At 34.2% G+C, this 21,812-nt stretch overlaps 1 protein-coding gene across 1 annotated transcript; it reads left to right on the forward strand.

Annotated features, from left to right (window-relative positions):
- Positions 1-10,624: 10,624 nt before the first annotated feature.
- Positions 10,625-17,852, forward strand: LOC147397072 (iron-sulfur cluster assembly SufBD family protein ABCI8, chloroplastic-like). The gene is made up of 2 exons (XM_086452482.1): positions 10,625-12,117; positions 17,383-17,852. The coding sequence occupies exons 1-2, from the start codon at positions 10,684-10,686 to the stop codon at positions 17,599-17,601; spliced, it is 1,653 nt and encodes a 550-aa protein (XP_086308608.1). The 5' UTR covers positions 10,625-10,683; the 3' UTR covers positions 17,602-17,852.
- Positions 17,853-21,812: the final 3,960 nt, after the last annotated feature.

Consider the following 21,812-nt stretch of genomic DNA (forward strand, 5'->3'; position numbering starts at 1 on the left):
CCTCCAAAGCCACTTCCCTAAAAGCGCTCTATTAGCTATAGTTGAGTATTGTTTTCTCATAACCTTTTATGTATAATAAATACTAAATACCACAACAACAAAAAATAAAAAATAAATAGGATGAGTAGACATACTCCTCCATGCGTGGGTGAATATTTGAGATACTCCCCCAAGTTTTCAAATTAATGACGTGCCCCCCCTTGACCTCAATCTTCTCTTATAGACTAATGCAAAAAAGACCTAAATGTCCTCATCTTTGTCATCGAAAAACATTTATTTTTCTTCCCAAAACCAGTCATCATCAACCTCTTGGGTAAAAAAATGTACCCCATTCTTCAATCTTAAGATTTTGTCTACTTAAACCTTCAACAAAAAAATGTCATTGTCGTCTTCAACGTTAAGATTCTATCTACTTCAACATCAAGAATAAGATATTATTTTTGAATGACAACTGATTGAATTTTAGACAGGAAAAAAATCAAGGGTTTTGATGTAGAACATCAAGTTTTCTACAAGGGATAAAGACCATTGAAACAAAATTCATCCAATTTTTGCAAAAAATTGGAAGAAAAAAAAAGAGCCGAAAAAGAGGTCCGCCAAAAAAATCAGTGATTAATCAACTGACTAGAAAATCGCCGATTTTTTTCAAGAATAAAAGATAACCAACTTTTCGAAATGATTTTCATTTTTTTAATTATATCCTTCTACTATCTTTTTTTTACAATCCTTTGCCTAAAATTTTCCCAATCTTAACTGTAATTTTCCCAAATTAATTGAAATGACCCCCCGACCGAGTAATTTTTGAATCTGAACTTGGTTACCATGATTATGGTAAGGTTGAAAATGATGGATAAAAAATGAGATTCGATAGATAAAAATAACTTACCATAGAGGTTGAAGAGCTTGAAGGTGAAGGTTTTGGCCATAAAAATAAAAATAAAAATTTATAATATGAAGATGAGGGCATTTAGGTCATTTATTTATAGTCTATAAGAGAAGACGGAGGTGGGGGGCATGTCATCAGTTTGAAAACACATGGGGTATCTCAAATATCCACCAAAATGTGGAGGGGTATTTCTAGATCACCCAATATTTATTTATGTATCAAATCAATTCAATACTTTCTTTTTTTGCATATATTACTATTTTTATATTCAAATTCACTTCTAAATCCTATTATTATGTTGCATGCCAGCAGCATGAAGAAATAGAAGAAGAAAATAAATAAAAGAAGAGGAAGAGGAAGTGGAAGACGTAAGCCTCAATCACTTCTCACATTGAGTTGTACGCCTTTGGGGCACCTCTTGGTTTGAGGTATATGCCTCATCTATTTTTGCGTTTCTTTCTTAAAGGCGAGCGTAAGCCTTGTACCTACGCCTTTAAAACAATGATCGTAATTACTCCTTACTTATAATACTGTATGATGTCTTACCAAATTTTTACCACTTATAGTATGCAAATTAAAGTTCAAGGATGGGTCAACCTTCCTTATTTTGAATAACTAGACATGTCAACCTCAAAATGACTTTGACACAAAGGAGATTCCATAAAATTCTATAAGGGAAACAGATTAACACAAAGAAATAAGACCAGATTGGGTAATTTTCCCTACTATTCTCACACTGATTAGCTTTTACTGTCAACATAGCCAAGCTAGTATTACTGTCTGGGTAATTTCACTTCAACATCAGCAAAAAAATCTATCCTACTTCTGTGTTCTGAACTAAAGTTCAACTATTAAACTTGAACACTGTGAACAAAAATTCAGAACAGGTGAAGATGAAGAAGACAGCTTACACATCTACAAAATTCCCGATCAAAAACTTGAAAGTTCCAGGGACCGATTGTGAGCAGATTTTAAGGGAAAACGCAGAAAGATAAACAACATTGATGAATCTATGTGATCAAATTCGAACATCAAACAAACATGCAAGAACAAACAAGTAAATGAAGAAGAAAAACAAACTAGGGTTTCGAATGACTTGCCTTCAGTGTTCTTCGGTAGCTTTCATCGACAACAGCTGAGTGGTGTGTTTCAAAAATCTCATCTTGAAAACCCTAAATCTGCTGTTGGGATTTGGGATTTTTTTTTTTTTTTTCCGAATTCTATTATTATCTATATAATAATAAAACAGGTAATTAACAATGAAAGCTGGTGGGGAGAAATAATGAGTATTTAATGCAATAGATTTGAGGGAAAATTATTAAAAAAAACCGAATAAAAATATTATTTCTAAAAAAAAACCAAATTTATTTAAAATTATGAAAAAGGTAAAAAACCGGCCATTGATTGGCCGGTTGTAGTCTCTCTCCTCTATTTAAAAAAAAAACGATTTTTTAAAAAAAACAGGTCATTAAATGACCGGTTATTTGTTCTCTCTCCTCCTTCTCTCTCTTCACTTTCTCTCTCTTAATTATTTAAAAAAAAAATCAATTTAAAAAAAAAAAAAGTCATTGAATGACCGGTTTTTTATTTCTCTCTCATCTTTTTCTCTCTACACCTTCTCTCTCTTAATTATTTAAAGAAAAAATCGAATTTAAAAAAAAAATCATTAAATAACAGATTTTTTCTCTCTCTTGAAAAGAGCAATTACAAATAAACCCTTAAAAAACTTATGATATTTCACTTGCCACCTTCTAATTAATTAAAATTAATATTGTACGTATAAGATTACTTTATGACGTAAACTAGGGGTGCACATTGGATTGGATAAATCCGAGAACCGAACCAATCCGAAGCTTTTGGATTGGATTGGTTCGGATTAAATACACCCACGGTTCGGGTACGGTTTGAAAAAAAAATCCGGTTATTTCGATTCGGTTCCGGATTAAGAATATAACAAACCGAACCAATCCGAAATCCGAACCGTAATATATATATATATAATTATATATATAATGATTTTTAAAAAAAATTATTTTCTTTATTTCTCTCTTCTCCTTTGAATCGAATTTGGGGGAAATCTGTAAATTGAGAAACCTAGCCGTCGTCTTCCCGGTTCGGATTTCGGATTGGTTCGGTTTGTTATATTCTTAATCCGGAACCGAATCGAAATAACCGGATTTTTTTTTCAAACCGTACCCGAACCGTGGGTGTATTTAATCCGAACCAATCCAATCCAAAAGCTTCGAATTGGTTCGGTTCTCGGATTTATCCAATCCAATGTGCACCCCTAGTTTACGTCATAAAGTAATCTTATACGTACAATATTAATTTTAATTAATTAGAAGGTGGCAAGTGAAATATCATAAGTTTTTAAGGGTTTATTTGTAATTGCTCTTTTCAAGAGAGAGAAAAAATCTGTTATTTAATGATTTTTTTTTTAAATTCGATTTTTTCTTTAAATAATTAAGAGAGAGAAGGTGTAGAGAGAAAAAGATGAGAGAGAAATAAAAAACCGGTCATTCAATGACCTTTTTTTTTTTTAAATTGATTTTTTTTTTAAATAATTAAGAGAGAGAAAGTGAAGAGAGAGAAGGAGGAGAGAGAACAAAAAACCGGTCATTTAATGACCTGTTTTTTTAAAAAAATCGTTTTTTTTTAAATAGAGGAGAGAGACTACAACCGGCCAATCAATGGCCGGTTTTTTACCTTTTTCATAATTTTAAATAAATTTGGTTTTTTTTTTAGAAATAATATTTTTATTCGGTTTTTTTTAATAATTTTCCCTAGATTTGATTTTGATATGCATGCCTTATCCTCTTTTCTCAAAAGTATTACGAGGTCATTTGCCCTTTCAAATTGCTCACCAACAAAAATAAAATAATGTATATTCTTATACTATTTATAATAAATATTATTCTTATATATTTGAAAAATAATAATCTTTGGTTGAGAGTAAGTTGGGTTTAATATGTATAATATTTATTTTTTATAATAAATTTTATTCTCATAGATTTAAAGAAAAAAAAATTAATTTTGGCTTCCACCATTGCTCTCCAATATGTACCAACTTAGCTAAGTTGGCACCCTCTAATTCGTTATCATTTTGTTGTAATAATTTTTTTTCACAATTTAAAATTTAGAGTGTTGATAAATTGACATATTTTCAGTGCACGCACGCTAATGTGGAAACATATAACTTTTTTTTTTAAGAGAAAGTTTCTCTCTCTTGCCTATTCTCTATCCATATATTTATTTTTTTAGATTTCAAATTTTAAAAAAGATCGTTGGGCTCACATTGATTATCACATTAGCAATCCAACGACACAGTCATTTAGATTTCATGAAAATATTCATATTCAAATATATATATTTTAAGTTTGATCCAAGGTGTTTAAATTGTGTGGCTACCGAGCACCCAAATAAATAATTCAACGGTGAAAAATATATGTATATTTTTTTAAGTTCATATAATTTTATCTACAACCCCATTTCATCGAATCGTGATTTTGAATGTCACAAGGTGATCAAATCTGAAAGTTTCTTTTTTTTTTCACAATAAGTAAGAGAGATAAACTCTCTTTTTTATTTTTTTTAGTGAGTTACATGCTTCCATGTCATGGTGCGTCAGGTGTACACTCCAAAAGTACGTCAAATTATTAGCACTCTAAAATTTATATCGTTGAGTAAATTGTGCATTTATTTTTGTAAGTTAGTTTTGATGAGGTTAAAAGTTTCGAAATGGGCTGATTTTTGGTGATGATGATCTCCTCATCGTAGAGATAATCCTCGTCAAAAATCAACTCATTCAGAAACCTCCAACCCATATAAGACAAAACAATTCGACTATGGTTGGGTTGCCCTTATTAATTCGTAGGGTGCTTTTATAATTACCCCTCTCCAATATGTTCCAAAATCGTGATAATCTGACCACCCATTTAAATGTGTAGTGTATCTGGAGGAATACAATTCTATGATTCTTGCACATGTCACGTCAAGGGAGTCAATTGAGTATGCCACGTGGAGTAGTTTAGTTGGCTTGGTTACATTCTCACTGAACTCATGTTTATAGTTTAGTTGCCTTTCTTCTCATTTTTACAGTGACTTTGCTAAAACCATCAAGGATGCTATTATATTAATTGTATAATTTTCGGTTAATTATAGTCAAATAGTTATAGATCAATATATTTACTTAATAATATTGAATATTTAATATATTATAATAATTAATAACTCCTCTAAAGTCTAAACCATGTAATTTCATTTTCTCCACTACTGAACCAGAAATAAATAAATAAATATATATATATATATATATATATATATATATATATATAGGTATTGAACAGGTTTCTACATGGAAAATGAGTTTTAAACATTTCGAGAGCGTAATTCTCGTATTTTGGGAGAGGGATTTGGAGAAGATCAATTCTGAAAGTATAAAAGCACGGTCTTGTATTATGCAAGGGATTACTATGTGACCAATACTATAACAAGACAATAAAGAATATCTCTCGTTCCTAGGTCAACTTTAATTAGGTTCGATTCACATTTGATTTCTTTTGCTCAAATTCCAACTACTTCGTTACATACATTGTATTTTATTGAAATGCTAGTGTGATACGTATCAAAAAAAACTTTGATAATCAACTTAGTAAACTTGCAGAGGATTTAATAAAGCATTAACGATTTCAAAAGAGCTAAATATTGTAACCCTTTTTCAGTTTTTTTTTTTTTTTCACTTAGTATTTATTGGCAAAAAGACATAAGTGTCGTGTTGATATGGTAGTGGCATTAATTTGACTTGTGTTAATCATTTGTCGAAAGGCATATTTTTGATAAGTTTTTACACTTATCTTTTATAGAAAAAAAAAAAAAAAAGGCTGGGGAACATTCTTGACCATAATTTTTTACTTTTTTTAGATGCATAAAAGGTTGCACAACATGATGTTAGTTCTCACCTTATCTTGTCTAATAGGTGTAAATTAATTTGAGGTGTGTGCAGTAGAGTTGGTTATATTCATATGTAACATATTTCCCCTCGTTATAATTTTCTAGGTTCGTTTTGTATGAAACCTTTATTTTATTGAGGTACTTATACAACATAAAGACCCTATCACGACCACAAAACTTGGAAAAAGTATAAGAATCGTGATAATCTGACTACCCTACGTGGCAAATTCAATCGACTATCATGACGTGACAAGTTTGAGAATGGTAGATCTACACTCCTCAGGATACATGACCACACTTCCCCATAAAAAGTGTATCTTGAGGGAACAATGTTTCCCGAGGAGAACAGATCTATGATTTTGAAACTTGTCACAACAGATAGTTGATTATGTCACGTGGGGTAGTCAGATTATTACGACTGAAAGTATAACTCTACATTTTGTCATGACATGCATTTACTTGGTTGAGCGATTATCGTGTGGGACCAATAGAAAATGGATGTAAAAAACTAGAAAATTCTCTCATTTTCTCAAAAAAAAAATTTGTGTCGAAAAAATATTGTAAATTTTTTTTTTTTGTTGCCTAGGTACTCACTCACTATCTCTCTAGCCTCTTCGGGTACTCACTCTCTAACCCAAAACAGATCAATCTCCACTAATCCATATAGCTGCTCCTCTTTCTCTCTCTCCCCAACTTGGAGGGTTCCAAGGGATTTTTTGCATCTTCAAATCTCACAGAGATGGAAAATCCACTAGTCTTTTTGTGATTCAAAACATGATTTTGATCCTTCGATTATGGGGTTTTGATCCTCCATGCAAATCCAATTTGCGATTTTGAAGCATCGATCTAGTCACCATGATTGTTTCAAATTCTTTGATTACCATGGAGGCCTTGACGATGAGTTGTGCTACATTTATTCATCTTTTAAATCTTCTTCTTTGAATTTACTGCATCTTTTTTGAATTAAGATGGACTAATGACTTATTTTTGTGGTTTTGATTATTTGGAAAATCTTTATTCATTTTAAATTGACTTCGCTTTCTTTATTTATTATTTCACTGAAGATGGTTATTGATTGTACTTTGTTTCTAATTATGTCATGTATATATTTTTTCACTTGGTTGCTTGTTTCTAATAAGAAAGGTGTCAATGGGTCACTTCCAGTTCGGCTCTTATGAATATTGGAACCGTAATATTTATATTTTATTTATTCCAATTCCGATTTTAAAATAAGTGGAATCGGAACTGGAACCATAAAAATCATTAGTACCGTCAATTCTGATTCTCAAGACTCGAATGAGAAAAATTATTATATAAAAAAAATTCTTTATGAAAAATAACATATTATTTATGAAGTATCAACTTCATAATAATTTGTTCCACTAAAATGATAATTTAATAACTTTTATTTTCAAATATTAAAATTTACTTCCTTTGCAAGTAATTAAAAAAAAAAAAAAAGACTGGGGAACATTCTTGACTATAATTTTTTTCTTGTTTTAGATGCATAAAAGGTTGCACAACATGATGTTAGTTCTTACCTTATCTTGTCTAATATGTGTAAATTAATTTGAGGTATGTGCAGTAGAGTTGGTTATATTCATGTGTAACATATTTCCCCTCGTTATAATTTTGCAGGTTCGTTTTGTATGAAACCTCTATTTTATTGAGGTACTTATAGAACATAAAGACCTTATTACGACCACAAAACTTGGAAAAAGTATAAGAATCATGATAATCTGACTACCCTACGTGGCAAACTCAATCGACTACCATGACGTGACAAGTTTGAGAATGGTAGATCTATACTCCTCAGGATACATGACCGCACTTCCCCATAAAAAGTGTATCTTGAGGGAACAATGTTTCCCGAGGAGCATAGATCTACGATTCCGAAACTTGTCACAACATATAGTTGATTGAGTATGTCACGTGGGGTAGTCAGATTATTACAATTGAAAGTGTAACTCTACATTTTGTTATGACATGCATTTACTTGGTTGAGCGATTATCGTGTGGGACCAATAGAAAATGGACGTAAAAAACTAGAAAATTCTCTCATTTCCTAAAAAAACAAAATTGTGTCGAAAAAATATTGTAAATTTTTTTTTTTTTTGCCCAGGTACTCACTCACTATCTCTCTAGCCTCCTCGGGTACTCACTCTCTAACCCACAACAGATTAATCTCCACTAATCTATATAACTGCTCCTCTTTCTCTCTCTCCCCAACTTGGAGGGTTCCAAGGGATTTTTTGCATCTTCAAATCTCACAGAGATGGAAAATCCACTAGTTTTTTTGTGATTCAAAACATGATTTTGAACCTTCGATTATGGGGTTTTGATCCTCCATGCAAATCCAATTTGCGATTTTGAAGCATCGATCTAGTCACCATGATTGTTTCAAATTCTTTGATTACCATGGGGGCCTTGACGATTAGTTGTGCTACATTTATTCATCTTTTAAATCTTCTTCTTTGAATTTACTGCATCTTTTTTAATTAAGATGGACTAATGACTTATTTTGGTGGTTTTGATTATTTGGAAAATCTTTATTCATTTTAAATTGACTTCGCTTTCTTTCTTTATTATTTCACTGAAGATGGTTATTGATTGTACTTTGTTTCTAATTATGTCACGTATATATTTTTTCACTTGGTTGTTTGTTTCTAATAAGTAGGGGTGTCAATGGGTCACTTCCAGTTCGGCTCTTATGAATATTGGAACCGTAATATTTATATTTTATTTATTCTGATTTTAAAATAAGTGGAATTGAAACTGGAACCATAAAAATCATTAGTACCGTCAATTCTGATTCTCAAGAATCGAATGAGAAAAATTATTTCAAAATCATTATATATAAAAAAAATTCTTTATGAAAAATAACATATTATTTATGAAGTATCAACTTAATAATAATTTGTTCCACTAAAATGATAATTTAATAACTTTTATTTTCAAATATTAAAATTCACTTCCTTTACAAGTAATTAAAAAAAAAAGGACTCATTTTAAGCTTAAATATTTAGTTTACATGAAATTTAAAGAACTTCATTTCATATATGTTATTTTTAAAATATAGGATTATCTTGAATCATGTCTAATGTAAAAATAAATGACAAAATAAATCGATTCCAAGTACCCATTAAATAGAATCTAATGGTTCCAGTTTCTATCAGTTCAATTCCATATTAGACACGACTCTAATCGATTCCAATAAAAAGGGAATTGGAACCGAGGTTTTTGAATTTAGTTCCGGGTAAATGGGTACCATTGACACCCCTGCTAATAAGCATTTAAGGGTATTTATGGTATAAAAAAAAATCTTTTGAGGGCATTTTTGATAGGAACTTTGATTTTATGATATATTTAATGCATTAGGGCACATGTTTACAAAACCTTTTTTAAAAAGAACTTCATTGTGGGGCACATATTTATTGTCTCACCAATTTTTACTAACGCCACACCAACTGTGTTAAATTCATTGATGTTTTACATAGAAATTGGTGCGGCATTAGTAAAAGTTGGTGTGGCAATAACAACTCTATTTAAAAATCATATAAACATAAATGCCACGTGGTGTACAAAGACTATTGGAATTCTAATCACAACTCAATTCCCGTTACCATCATGGGATCTTCATTTTTATATTTGATACTCTCTTTCTTTTCAAAAGAGTCCTTCCAATTGTACTTCCTTCTTTTACCCTCATTTTCAAGTTTTCACTTTTACGTTTATTTTCAAGAATACTATTTTTGAATTTTATTATCTTTTCTTTACTATCCCTTTTCTATCAGGGTTGGGATCCATTAACTCTTAAGAATGACTCATGAAAAAAATACATGATCCCAACCCTTTAAACACAAGTCCAATGATTGAGATTTTTGAGTATCTTTATAATACAAATCTCAGAGATACTTATTTTGACTTTTGTGAGAAGTTGAATTGATGGAGTTTTTTTTTTTAAATAATTTTTATTCAAGTTATCTTACAAAACAGATTCGATGAGTACTTATCGAACATAATTTTTCCATGTGAATGGCTTTGATTCGATTGAAAGCGTTAAAGTAAAAAAAAAAAAAATATTAAAATTAAAATCTGCATTGAAATCTTTCTAAATATAAAAAATAAAAAATAAATAAAAAAAAAGCAAAAAAACAGAAGAAGAAAAATAAATAACTATGAGAACAAGAAAAATAAATTTGATAATCAAAGGTCGGTGTGGCGAGTAAGTGAGTGCAATAAGACACATATATGCGAGTGCAAAGAAGAGCCGCCCCGCAAGAGATGCCCAATACCGCCTTTTTCTTAAACACGTGGCACGCATACAAGATCATGACGTATAGAAGTTAACTCACTACATAATCAACTCATTCGGACAATCAAAAGAAGTCCAACGTAGAAAAATACAACAGTGGTTATGATAGTACGCTCAGATTTCCCTCACGTTTGATAAGATTGCCTTACGTGGGACCCATTAAAGTTAGGCGATCAGATGTTCGGCCGCTAGAGATGTGGACCATCTTTTGCGTCCACCACAAAATGATACCCAAGAGAGTTGCGATAAATTATCTCAATCGACGTGGCAGTGCAGGGAACCATAGTTCTTTTTCTTCGGGATACCCCAGGAAAAAGATATTTCGTTCTGCACATGCCACATCAACCGTTTCAGTTTATTGGGTTAGCTTAGCAAGCCATTTTATCACTAGTCTACCCAAAATGCCCTCCCAAGGAACGTGTTGTACACGAGATCAGCAATATGTGATCTACAAAATTTTCCAAACATATTTTTATTTTAATTTGTTTTAGCTCTGTCGCTCGTTCTCTCGCTCTCGCCAGAAACCTCATCCATGGCTTCTCTTCTCGCCAACAGTATCTCACGCTTCTCTCCTCAATCTTCCCCCGAAACAACAAAAAACCTAAAAGGATTCTCTCCAAGACTTGAAACCCTTAAATTCCCAAACCCTAATGTAAAGCTGTTCAAGGTCCGTGCAGACGTCGGTTACGAATCCAAAACCATCCCTTCCGATCAAACATCAACAATTGGTAAGCCATCAGACCTCAAATCTGACGATACAATCCAGAAATTTCTGAAAAGGGATTACAAATGGGGTTTTGTGTCCGATATCGAATCGTTTTCGATTCCAAAGGGGCTTTCAGAGGAGACGATTCGGTTTATTTCTTCAATAAAGGAAGAACCAGAGTGGATGCTTGAATTCAGGTTGAATTCTTACGAGAAATTTTTGAAAATGAAAGAACCGAAATGGTCAGATAATCGATACCCACCAATCGATTTACAAGACATGTGTTACTACTCGGAACCAAAAAAGAAGCCAACTTTAAAAAGCCTCGATGAGGCTGATCCAGAGCTTCTTAGGTATTTTGATAAATTGGGGGTGAAACTGAATGAACAACATCGATTAGCTAACGTTGCTGTTGATGCAGTCTACGATAGTGTGTCGATCGCCACGACCCACAGAAAAGAGTTAGAATCGGTGGGAGTGATATTTTGTTCAATTTCGGAGGCAATTAGAGAGTACCCAGATTTGGTTAGGAAATATTTAGGCAGAGTTGTTCCTCCTGATGATAATTACTATGCTGCCCTGAACTCCGCGGTGTTCAGCGACGGATCCTTTTGTTACATTCCGAAGGACACCAAGTGCCCGATGCCAATCTCGACCTATTTTCGAATAAATGCTTTGGAAACTGGGCAATTCGAGAGGACACTTATAGTTGCTGATGATAGGAGCTTTGTAGAGTATTTGGAGGGGTGTACAGCGCCTTCTTACGATCGGAACCAACTTCACGCTGCTGTGGTTGAGCTTTATTGCACAGAGGATGCAGAGATTCAGTACTCGACCGTGCAAAATTGGTATGCTGGGGATGAGGAAGGTAAAGGTGGGATTTATAATTTTGTGACAAAGCGGGGAGTTTGTGCGGGTACCCGCTCAAAGATCTCATGGGCACAAGTGGAAACTGGGTCTGCCATTACGTGGAAGTACCCGAGCGTTGTTTTGGAGGGAGACGATACGGTAGGGGAGTTTTACTCTGTAGCGTTGACGAATAATCATCAACAAGCTGACACCGGGACAAAGATGATACATAAGGGGAAAAACACAAAAAGTACGATTACCTCAAAGGGTATATCTGCTGGGAATTCAAGGAATTGTTATAGGGGACTTGTTCAGGTACTGTCAAAAGCAGATAATGCTCGAAATAACTCACAATGTGATTCGATGCTTATTGGGGATAAGGCGGCTGCCAACACGTATCCTTATATTCAGGTACTTGTGCTCATCATGTTAATCACTACCTTCTTTTAATTGTTAATTTTGTTTATTGGTTCTAACTTTTGTCACATACATTATTATAGTTGTTGTTCATTGTCTCATGTTAAAGATAAATAGGGAAGCTTGGTGAAAGATGTTTCAACAATCTTTAAATGCAATAAACTTATTCGTGTCTTGTTTCTTGTGACTTTGAAATCGCTACCTATGTCCATATAATCTGTACAAAGAAAATTTTTGGTTGGCATATTTTGAAGCCAAAACACTTCTTTTCTTCTCTTTAGATACATTTCTTGAATTCTATTAGGCCTGATAAAGTTTGTAATATGCACATTTTCTCTTAGAAGGAAATATTTGCAAAATACCTTGTCTCTCCAAATTCATTCCTTGCTTTTCATAAGTCCAGCTTATACTTTTTTTATGGGCAAGCAAGCAGGTCAGTGGTCAGTAATTAGTGGGTGAAGGCAGGTTGTGGTGCCAACATTCACAAACCTTTCCAACTTGGCAAGCTGGAACCTTTGTTAAGGGCAGCTTATGTTTGCACATAAGGTTCTATATTTTACTACAATATATAAGAAATATTATAACAAAGAATAAGAACAAATTAGCTTCTTTCAAGTAAAGTATGCAGTGTTAGATCTCTAACACATTTATGCATTGAAATGGTTAAGTACAAATTGGTTTTGTAGGTGGGCATTTTCTGAATGAATCTTTGATGTGAACTGATGTTCTCTGGACAAGTGGGTTTGTTCAGTTTTGCTAGAAGTGGGGTTGAACTGGTAGCAGAGTAATTTAGTGAGGTTATAGCGCTAAATATTTCCTGATTGGATATATATCTTAGGACGCTGCAGGTGGGCGGTGTTTAGGGAAAATGCGTGGATCTAGATGGATGGCATTCAAGATATGTTGGATCATCGAGTTTAAAAATGATTTACCATTCTTCTCGTCATTATTTCCTTATGGATCTGAATTCAAGAAACTCTATCATGAAAATAAATGTGGCTTGGGCAACTGTCCAGAGGTTTTCATGGCAAACCACAAACAGTTTGAAGCAAAGGAAGAATGCTACAAGTACTCGAGGATGCCCAAGGAAATGTTTTATTAGAGGTTGACGATGAAAGAACTTGAAAATGTTATGCCTATATTTAGTTGTGATTTATAAGTATTTTTTTAGTCGTACAAGATTTTTTGTTTTGTTTTGAAGGTGTTCTTTCAGTTAGTGGGTGGGTGAGTTCTTTGCTTGTTGGTGTATTCTTCATTCCAATATTAATTGGAATTGCAGTGACTACTTTTCGTGGCCCTTTTTGGTGGGTATTGTCCTATCGAGTCAAGCACTAACAAGCCTTTTGTAGGTGGAATCATCTTTAGTGCTTGTGGGAGGCTTTAATGTAAATTGGTTGTCTATGATAGAAAGGAGAGTGATCAATTTTAGTGTTGAAAAACATCTTGAAATTTTCAATGATTTGCTTGACTAACCTAGAATCATCTTTAAACCTTTTATGCGCGCGCATGCACAAACACACACAAAAAAAAAAAAAAGAAAAAACAAAAACAAAACAGACCCATACTTTGATAATGACTTCATTGATGCCCATCTCTTTTCCATTAAATACCCACCTATTCCTTTCCTTCCATATCATCCAACATATTGCAAACAAGAGGATTCTTTACATATTTCTTATTTGTGATATGAAAGGATTTGAATTTCAAGCTTGAAAAAAAGAAGAAAAACGAACCTAGAGAAAACCCACTTAATGCAGATTAATGAAGTGAAATAGGACCAAATATTTTTAGCTCAAGAACAATGGAAAAAAATGTGGTTAATTGTCTCCCCACTACCTTTGCAAAGAAAATAGAAATCACCTGTTGAAAAACCCTTGGCCATGAGGTTGTCAATTGTTAGAATCCTATTTAAGCGATAGCCCTTATAAAATAAGATTCTTAGATCGAATGCTCGAACCCCACGTTTGAGGCAAGAAAAAAGGGTTTGAGAGTGGTAGATAATGATTGATAGAAAGACTTGCCCGAGAAGGAGCCGTTCCTATTTTTTGTCCAAACTTGACTTGATCCGATGGTCAGTCAAGGATTTCTGAGATTTGGCCAATTAGGGACGTTTGAGAATCCACTTCCCAATCATTGAAGTTTCTCATGAAACCTAAGTTCCAAGATATGACGTCCTCAACCCAAACCAAATAGTCCTGAACAAAGGCATTTTCCCAGTGGAAATGGCAAAAAGGTCGCCAAATTGGAACTCAAGAGATAACTCGTTGCATAGATGTATGTTTACCTGGTTTGAATTTGGATTTGTGATTTGCAGTTCGCCACTCTAGAATAAACTCAGATCATAGAGGTAGTTTTGTAAAGGGCATTTAGGTCATTTATATTAGTCCCAGAGAAGAAGTCCTAGGTCAGAGAGACATGTCATCAATACAGGGTATTGGTTATTTTCCAAAATACGGGATATTGCTAACGTTGCCAAAAACGTGGGGGGCATCTCTAATGTTGGCCAAAACAATGGGGTATACGGATTGGTTGATTTCAATGAACCTAGTGCAAACTGAACCATGCAGTTCTCTTAGAAGTAGTTCGTGGTTTGCCATAGTAGGAATGAATCCAGTAACACTGGTACCAACAATCATCCCAAAAATGGAATCTATCCTTTACCCACCATGTAAAACAGTCCTCTTCCTAAATTCTAGCAAAACATTGAGGATATCCCTTGAGATGCTACAGCCATACAACACAAAAGGTGGTCCTCTTTCCCGTCCAAAGTTTCCTTTTACCACTTGTCTCCACTGACTGTGCTCCTCTATACTAAATTGCCAAAGCCATTTGCCTAGCAGTGAAGAGTTCATTAATCTAAATACAATGAATCCTATATCTCCCCCGTTCTTTAAGGTGCATATGGATTTCCAACCCACCTAGCAAAACCTATGGGATTTCCTATCTTGTTCTAGAAGAAATCTGAATCAATTTATCTAACCTCCTTTCTACACTTTTGGGAATAGAAAAAAAGGATAAATAGTAAACCAAGATCCTTACTAGAGTAATTATAAAAAAAGATGCCGACCAGAGTGCTTTTCATCAAGACTAGTATCTCTCCTTAGGATATAAATTTTAGCTCCCAAGAACCTACCTTGCATTCACCCTTTCAACAACATGTCCTGGGTCACCTTAAACTTGTTGGTGGCTCCAAGTGGGGTAGATCACTTTCCTAACATTTTCCAAGATCTCTATCTAATATGGATTTTAATAACCAGCCCATTGTTTAAAAAAATGTTGGTGCTGTAGAAATCAAGGCATGCTGGAAGACAATGATTTCAAGGTGGAAGAATGGTGAAGTTCTTCCTTGGTGAGATGTTTGGTTTGCTATGCTTTTGGATGAAGTTGAGGCTTTTAAGAAACTAAAAGCTTGGAACAAGGAACTGTCTGGTAATGTTAGGGTTAACGAAATAAGATTATCATTTCCAAGATCAAGTATGCAACAAGGAGAGAAGGTTGAGATGAAGGGCCTTACAAATGATCTTATAACTACTTATGAAGATGAAATTATTTGGAGGCTCATATCAAGGAATAATTGGTCAATGTTAGATTCTTCTACGTATGTACTAATCCAAGAAGAAGAATTAATTGCATTAGCAGAAGTGAGGGATAATGTGGTAAACAAGATACGTTAAAGGAGATTTCTAGGTTCCAGCAAGTACTTTACTTGTTGGAAGGATACATTAGATATGCTCTTGATGTTCCATCCTTCATTACTTTGGAAGAAGGCAAGGGCTACATGGCATGAGAAAGTTTGAAGAATACTACTAGCATCGGCAAACACTCTTAATGGGGTTAAAGCTTAGGGTTTAGTGGGTTTTTTTTAAGGCGTTTGAAACATTATGAGGGAAGATTTTTTCTGGTTCTCTTTTTTTTTTTTTTTCTTTTTGATGAATTTTAGGTGGGGGGCAAATTTGAAATAGGATTATTGTGAACTTTATCTCTTATATTCAAAGAAGAAGACACAGACGACATTTGAAAATTTTGAAGTATTAGCCTTGTTTTTCATCATCAAAGCCTTATCCAAATTTGGGCATGTCTTCTATTAAGTATAATGCGTTCATATCCACTTTTCCTACCTCAAATCACCTTTTTTTTTTTTTTGGGTTTTCCTCTTGCTCTTTTAAAGCCTTCAACATGCACATTCCTTCTAGCTGGGTCTGTAATCAGCTTCATTGCACATGAACCAAATGTCCCAACCATCTCAATCAACAATAGCCTTGTTTGTACAGTGGCTATAAAATTCTGGCAAATGTTCTTGGAGGTGTTTATTAATTTAAGATAGACTCGTCTTATTTAGGGAGTTGATATTGAAAGCATTGACTCAAGAAATCATTTTGGATTTAGGATTATGAACTGCAACTAATTTTGGAGTAGGCTTATAGTCATGTGGAATGGGATTTCAAAGGCAGGTGCCAGCTAGCTTACTGAGTTACTGAACTCCAAAAAAGAAAAAAAATGGGTTTGCAAAGATTATCTTTTGGGGTGCCTAGATCATGGCATAAAATGAAGAGGTGGACATTGACTTGATCTCCCAAACATTTTCTCACTTCTTGTCCATGGGTCCCCCAAAATGCGTTTTTAGAATTCTAGGGCCTAGGACAAGGAGACCTTTTCTTCTTTCCTTTTATCTTTGTGGCTAAGGCCCTTAGTAAGTTATTGCTTAGATTGAGGGTTTTTGAATGGTAAAGGGTGGTTTAGTTGTCTGGTATCCAATTTTCCTATTCTACACTCATTTTTATTATCTTGTAAGTGTATAAAGTGGATAGTAGTCACATCATCACCATGTATATCTACAAAGAAAGGTGAATATAAAAGTGGATGGCAGTTACTTTGGAACTCCATTCCAGTCCAGCTGTGCCATTTATAGTGCCGTGACGATTGGTGTGGTCTAATCTGGTTGATACTTCTAGGTCAAATTCAGCCTGATTGGGTGATCATAATCTGGCTTATGGATGGAGTTCTCTGTACCGTTTGCTAGAATGGTTCATTGATTTGGTTGGCTTGTATCTTCTGATTAAGTTGGTTGTTGGACCTGTGATGTACGTGGCATGTTTTGAGCACTGGTGGTAGGCTATGATGGAGATTGCATCTGTGGAATTTACATATCTATGTATTCATCATTTTTAATATCTTGTGTGGAGATTTTACGAAACTTAATGTTGCCAGGCAGGAATTTTATTTTCTTTTGTGTAAATTTAATCTTAATCTGCTCAACAGGTGAAGAACACTTCAGCTCGTGTCGAACATGAAGCTAGCACCTCAAAAATTAGTGAAGATCAGCTATTCTACTTTCAGCAAAGGGGCATTGATCACGAGAAGGCAGTCAAAGCCCTTATTTCTGGTTTCTGCAAAGATGTCTTCAACAAGCTTCCTGCCGAGTTCAGTTCTGAAGTGAATGAGCTCATGAGTTTGAAGCTTGAGGGATCTGTTGGGTAGAGACCAATAATTGTGATCATGTACATTTTTTTTGGCTCCTTGACAAAGAAAAGCAAATCCTCTTTGTAATAATAGTGTTTCAAACTGTGAAGCATGGAATGTGTTTCGATCTGTTGCACATCTATATATTGCTTGAGCTGTCAAAAGGGTGTTTTGTGTTATCCCAGAGGGGCTGTTTCCTTTAATGGTTTTAATTATAAACTCATGTAAATTATTTTATAATATTACAAAATGCTGAAAACTTTATGCAACATTATCGTGCAATTCCGGATGCTTCCTTAATCATATTTGGTTTGTTTGCATGTCACACCCTTCTTTCGTTTTTCGTCTGTTTGAAATTTTGAATAACATGGAGGGGCAGGACGCACACGTGTGCCCCACAATTCATGTGGAAAGTACGAATCCCCAAAATCCATTGCCTTCGAAGATTATGTGAGAAAAGCAGCGAGGTAAAAAGAGATTGTAAAATCTGGATAAGGTCTCGTGCAAGTGGTTATAGTACCAGATTTTTGGCAACAGAAAACTAGCCTGATTGTTTTGTGTTTGATCTCTTTTCATTATGGACTTCATGAACAGGCTCACATGTCGACTCCAAGAACTTGATGGAAAGTGATCGAATCCAATGGTTGGAAATCACTGATCAAACTGGTTAAATTGTGATGTTCATCATGAGTTGGTCCAAACAGTCCTAGGAGAACTTGAAGATGGCTGCCTAACATCTATATATGGAAACCATATTGCAACCTGAAACATAACCTTCTTTATGTAATTTGACTACTATATATGGCTTTCCTTTTATCAAAATAAATGGCTATAATAACCTTAAAAAATGCCACCAAGTAGTAACACATGAGGAGTCAACAATGAACCATGTCACACCCAACAACCTGACCTCATTTATTAACAAACAACTATGGACAAGGGGTTGAGTCAAACATGTGGCTTGGAAAGGTTAAGCAAATTAATTCAAAGATCAAACTCCCAACCATCTGACCCTTCAAGCTTTTATTGACAGTTGATCTTGTCTTCAAATTCTCAAGGTTCTTTTAACTAAGCTCTGCTACTATATTTTACATGGGGAAGGAAGAAAAAAAGTTGAGACTTCGTAAATATTTAGTATAGAATATCCCCTATTAGTGTCAGTCGATCAAGAACAATTAATCTAGATGAAAATAGTCTAGAAAAACATTATAACTTTACGATATTAATAATAAAAAAATGAGCCTTTCTAATCAATGTTATCCACTCTCACTAGTAATTGATCGAAAACAAATGGCTTAATAAATGGTTATAATTATATAATCTGCTTGAATTTGGGTTACAGATGATGTGTGCTAGTAACTGTTGGGAAGTTGATAGCTTACTTCAACATTTCGAGAGAGTTAAAATTGTAAGAAGTTTGAAAAGATCCATCATTGTAGGCTTAAATGTCTAGGACCATGTCTTTAATCTCAATTTTGCATATTTTAGTGTGCCAAATGACTTGGATTTTGAGTCAATGAGATGAACAAGTATTTTTAGTTTTTTTTTTTTTAATAAAAACATACATCTGTCCAACCAAATTGAACCAGGCTCCGATTACATTGATGAGTATTTGGTCCGATCGTCAATTTGATTTTTAAAACATTGGTGGAAATGTAAGCTCTCATGATGTAAAGTTTGATAATAGGGAATTTCTGCAGGACATATGGTATGAAGGTTATGGTTGATTTACACACTGTTAAGGGTTCACAAAATGGCGATGATCACAGGTGAACAAGAGACGGATTTCAAGAATGGGGAGACTCAAACATAGATGAGACGGTTGCAGTTAAAGACTTCCCTGCATCAACGTTCAGTCTCACAATTTAATGTTACACCAATTACATCATCGTGATTCATCCTAATAACCAACAAATTAAATTTTATTTTTAATGCAGATATGCTAACTAGCCAGGCCTTGGTGCAATCGAGTTGATAAATGAGCCTCATGCACCAGGAATCCCTTTTGACACCCTAAAGGGGTAATATGAAGAGGGTTATAATGTTGCTTCAATTGAACGTGGGGGTGGAGTAGCTAATTTTCTATTTTTTGAAGAAATCACCACCATGTCCATGTCCATGTCCATTTCGGAAAGGAAATTGATATATAATTAGATAGAGCAGAGTGGCATTGTCTTTCAGAAAATGTTAGCTGAGTGAGAAACCAATGGGTTAGTATGCTTGAGACCTACTCCTACAACCTTACCTTCTTATTTGTTCTCTAACTTTTTAACCTAATTCGAGTACTATGCCTATGCCATCCTCTAGTTTTTGAAACAAAATGATTGAGAGACTGATCCTGAATGAAGCGTAAGCTTTGGGGCCTGCCCCATTAGGTGTGAGGCATTGCATATGGATGAGGGAGAGAGTGAGCATTTTGGGATTTGACTTAAAGGTCTTTTAACAGTGACACAGTTTTTGAGCACTTTATAATGTCGAACACAAAGATAAAGATATCTTGATACATCAACCTTCACTGAAGGGTGAGCTAAACAGTTATGGAGCATTGAGCTCAAGCAAGAGTATCAGTAGACAAGTAGTCGCTTAAGTTGTAGTGATTATTTGGTCTTGAATTTCAATTTGTTAAGCTGAATCTAGTCTCTTTGCATTGCAAGCAGAAACTGACAGTTGGCTAGAAAAAGCTGCTAATGGTCTTATGGGCAAGAAAGTAAGTAGCAGAAATGCCTCAAGATTTTGTTACTCTGTATTTGGCTAGGATAGATAATGCCTCTTGCCTAAGGGTCTGATTGTCTATTTGCAGTGCACATGAAGCGTGTTTGATTGCTGGGAAGATCAAATTCCCAGGAAAATGCTATTTTCTGGTGTTTATTTTGTTAGTTGTCATAAAATTAAATTATTGGAATTTTTTTATTTTTTGATCTTTCCTCGGCTATCCAATACATGAAACCACTTAGATATGGGTTTTGATTTTGAGTTCAGGCAAATCATCTGTTATTTGTCTGTTTGATTTTGCATAGTTTTTTGTTGATTTATGAGAGATGGGAATTTCTACAAGTTTATTAAAGAAAAAGGAGATCTAGGGTTTGATATTAGAATTAGAGAACAAGTTTAGTAAAACATGTTCCGTTTAAGTTTATTTTACTTAAATTAGTCAACACTAAGGGCATTCTGGGTCAAATTTCAACTTTGTTCTGTATGTTTGAATGTGGGTGATATTCCTTACGAAAACTCTTTGCTCAGGCAAGTTTCTAGTCTTCTAAGAAGATTGCCATCCATTGAATCAGAGAAATTTCAAGATGATTTCTTGATGGTGAGTGGTTTTGTTCTTGTTACTGTGTGGAGATTTTGTTTCATCTGGTGAGTCGGCCTGTATATATAAAGTGATTCATTTTGCTTACAAATAACTAAAAAAAACAGGCTAGAATCCAGCAGACACTGCTCTTTTATTTTTTTGGGTGTATATTATTTATGTTACTTGTATACATGATATTTATGCATTCATTAGTTCATCAACACGTTACCAATTATTTTTTTCAGGAATACAATAACACACTATTGATTACTTACCTTGCCATGATCACCAACTGCTCAAGGTATGTTAGAGGTTCTCTCGTTTCTTACAATGAAAAAAACCAGTTTTATTTCTTGCAATCTCAATACAATCTGAACCTGCGATTGATTTTGATTTACTTGGCAAGTTCAGAGAATGGATATACTTGGTGCACGTGTCTCTTGGATTTTTTTTTGCATATAAAAAACCTAATTGAGACACAAAATTACTATATTTGGAGCCGTGATAGTGTCGCCAAGGAACATGCATTACTTAGGTGTCCACCTGTGGATGATCTCAAATGTTTTTTTTATGGTAGTGCAATTGTCAAGGACCATTAATGGTGTGGAACTTAGTAGGGACATTTTCTCAGAACCTTCCTCTCCCTTTGTTTCATTTATAACATGCCTTATTTCTTTTGCAGTACCATGAATGAGTTCATATGTTTTTCAGCAGCTCCGACATCTTTCCTTTTTGTGGGCGTATTTAAAATTGTGATTGCTAAGACCAAAATCGAATTTTGATATGTGTTGGCTTCTTTTGTCCTTTGTTTTCCTCAGTTTAACTTAAAAGTCATAATTAGGTTTGAGCATGGCCGGAGTTGTGGATGCATGTAAGCATACAATGTTGGACTCTCAGAAAAGATGTGATAATGGCCTCTTATGTGATGCACTTAAAG

This window comes from Akebia trifoliata, chromosome 8, assembly GCF_017979445.1.
Source record: "Akebia trifoliata isolate Shusen 1 chromosome 8, ASM1797944v1, whole genome shotgun sequence".
Lineage (NCBI taxonomy): Eukaryota > Viridiplantae > Streptophyta > Magnoliopsida > Ranunculales > Lardizabalaceae > Akebia > Akebia trifoliata.

Bases quoted from the DNA above. Each gene is read 5' to 3' on its own strand.
- LOC147397072 (XM_086452482.1), top strand. From the start codon at position 10,684: ATGGCTTCTCTTCTCGCCAACAGTATCTCACGCTTCTCTCCTCAATCT. The intron at 12,118-17,382 runs GTACTTGTGCTC...TCTGCTCAACAG, and splicing joins ACACGTATCCTTATATTCAG to GTGAAGAACACTTCAGCTCG.